The 2,652-nt window shown below is 57.9% G+C and overlaps 1 protein-coding gene across 1 annotated transcript in view; it reads left to right on the forward strand.

The window, feature by feature from the left end:
* The window catches only part of CLUH (clustered mitochondria (cluA/CLU1) homolog), a gene marked incomplete at its 3' end in the record, with an annotated part of 27,446 nt that extends 25,079 nt beyond the window's left edge, over positions 1 to 2,367 (forward strand). The window contains 2 exon segments of the mRNA XM_010153140.1: positions 1,047 to 1,140; positions 2,233 to 2,367. Of these exon segments, the coding sequence (XP_010151442.1) occupies positions 1,047 to 1,140; positions 2,233 to 2,367 (229 nt within the window).
* Between the last annotated feature and the right edge of the window lie 285 nt (positions 2,368 to 2,652).

The following is a 2,652-nucleotide window of genomic DNA, read 5'->3' on the forward strand; positions in this document are numbered from 1 at the left end:
TGTGGGAAGCGGCGGTGGCGAGCAAGGCCAGCGTAATTACGCTGGAAGACAGGGAGGATACATAAACGCTGTATTTAATTGTTTCAGCCCTCAGGGAGCTGTCTTTGAGAAGCATGTAATTTACTTTTGTCCTCTTCCATAAAGCCTCGTATTTGAATAAAATACCGCGCCGCTTCCCTGTGTTTCCAAGGGAGCCGTGAGTGGTCGGCACCTTTGGGATCTGCTTAGAATTCCCGCTGCTCGTCAGTGCCGCGTGCATTGTCCTTGCCTGCAAACCTGGCTCACTACCAACCACGCAGTGGCCCACTCCTGATTACTGCTACCACGTTGCAACCCATCTGTTCTTCGTCAGGGTGAAAATAAATCTTGCTAAGCACCCGCAAGAGTCCGATTCGCTTTCCAGCAGTTGATGGATGTGCGTTCCGTAGAAAGCATCTCGCCTCCCCTGAGGAGCGTTGGGATGCTTGATGAGGTTCGTCACCTCCCACGGAGCAGTATGCCAAACCCAGACATCTCTCTGTCCGTCCAGAGACACTGCAGAGCCACAGTCCAGGGCAGCATTCCCAGCTGGAGAGAGCCCAGGGGACTTGGGTCCCACCTCTGCCACTTTCGGCTGGGTGTTCCTCTCCTGGAAGCTTTTGGTTTATACTTTTGGCTGTGAATAATCAAGTGATTCACACGTTTGCTTTCTAAGAAAGAAAAATACCCTTTTTGAAGGGTAAGGGCTTGTGGCTGCTTCCTTTTCCAGGGAAAGCTGGCCCCGAGGTGTTCCCGTGGATGCGCTGCCTTTAGCTGGAGCAAAATAATCCCCAGTTCAGACTTTACTTCTGTAGGTCACTTCTCAGCATTGCAACCACAGGCCAACCCAAATCCGCGTACTGCCCCACCCCGTCTGGGGATTAACCACCAGGCTGCTGCGTTGGGAGTCCGGGATCTGTCTCCTTGGACACCGGTGTTGAGAATTGTTTCATTAAAGTCACGCTCGCTGTAGTGCAGCAATGCTGCTTCTTCACAGAAGTACCTCTAAACCCCCCTCCTCCCCTCAGCCACCACTTGGTAGCCCGAGTGTACGAGAGCAAAGCAGAATTCCGGTCGGCTCTGCAGCACGAGAAGGAAGGCTACACCATCTACAAAAACCAGGTAATGAGCGGGCGTGCTGCCATGGCCTGACAGGCTGGGGGGGGTGGGGGGTTCAGCCTGGAGAAGAAAAGGCTCTGGGGAGTCCTTAGAGCACCTTCCAGTGCCTGGGGGGGCTACAAGGAAGCTGGGGGGGACTTTTTACAAGAGCCTGTAGTGACAGGACAAGGGGGAACAGGGTTAAATTGAAAGTGGGGAGGTTTAGATTAGATATCAGGAAGGAATTCTTCCTGCAGAGGGTGGGGAGGCACTGGCACGGGCTGCCCAGAGAAGCTGTGGATGCCCCATCCCTGGGAGTGCCCAAGGCCAGGCTGGATGAGGCTTGGAGCAACCTGGTCTAGTGGAAGGTGTCCCTGCCCATGGCAGGGGGTGGGACTGGGTGGTCTGTAAGGTCCCCTCCAACCCAAACCATTCCATGATTCTAGAAACAAGTGCTGCCACTGCAAAGCGGTGCCACAACTTGGAACTGGGGGTGGTTTCTCTTAACAGCTCCGGGCAGATGCCAGGGAATCGCCTCTCTGGGGACGGGGCAGAGTTGCTGCCCCGCACAGTAACTGCCCGCTCGGAGCAGCCTTCCCGCACGCCTGTTGTCGCTGTGCCCCTCGCTGAGAGCAGCTCCCGTCGGTGGCACAGCCCCACGTGCCGGCTGCTCTCTTCTCTCCCCTTTTTGCACCAACTTGTTCTTAAACACCAGATCCAGACTGGTCCGGGAGCGGAGCAGATCCGGGGCGGTGCGGGCTGTGTGCAGCCCTTGCTGGTGCTCACTGAAACTTCTGCGTCGGCCTGGGGTCTGCCCCAACACCCACAGTTGCCGGGGGGGTTCAGCGCCACCCCACTGGCAGGAAGCACTGCCGGGTGCAGGGGATGCCGCCTGCCCTGAAGTCGTGCTCCTGCTCGATGGCAACGTGTGGTGTCGATAGCAATTCCTCCAGGAGCCTCGTTTTTTGTTTGTGTTTTTGAACGCCGAGGCAGGTGAACCCCAGCTCTGCCAAGTCTCCGAGGATGTCGAGCTAGCAGAGAGGAGCGCCCCCTGCTTCGGGTCCTGCTCTGCTTTGGATTGTCATACCTCTCTTTTCCTTCCCCTTTTCTGACCAGCTTGGAGAACACCATGAAAAGACCAAAGAGAGCTCCGAGTACTTGAAGTACCTGACTCAGCAAGCAGTCGCTCTGCAACGCACAATGAACGAGATCTACAAGAACGGCTCCAACGCCAACATCATGCCGCTCAAGGTACCCCGTGCGGCGAGAGCGACCGGGGGGCCGTGCCGCGGAGTGGGGGATGTGTTCAGCCGCTCCGGAAGGACCCGAGGGCGGAGGCGTGCATGGGAGGTGGCGAGGGCTCTGCCAGCGGTCCCTGGGGAGGCGGAGGCTCAGATGGAGCGGTCCTGGGCTCCGGCTCCTTCTCCTGAGCTGGGGCTGCTGAGCGCAGCTGGCGGCATTGCAGGGCACCCGGGGGAGCCCATAAGGAGGTGCCGGGCAGCTCCCAGTGTGGGACTGGGACAAACCTGCCCCCCC

This window comes from Eurypyga helias, unplaced genomic scaffold (assembly GCF_000690775.1).
Source record: "Eurypyga helias isolate BGI_N326 unplaced genomic scaffold, ASM69077v1 scaffold15896, whole genome shotgun sequence".
In the NCBI taxonomy this organism is placed as follows: Eukaryota; Metazoa; Chordata; class Aves; order Eurypygiformes; family Eurypygidae; genus Eurypyga; species Eurypyga helias.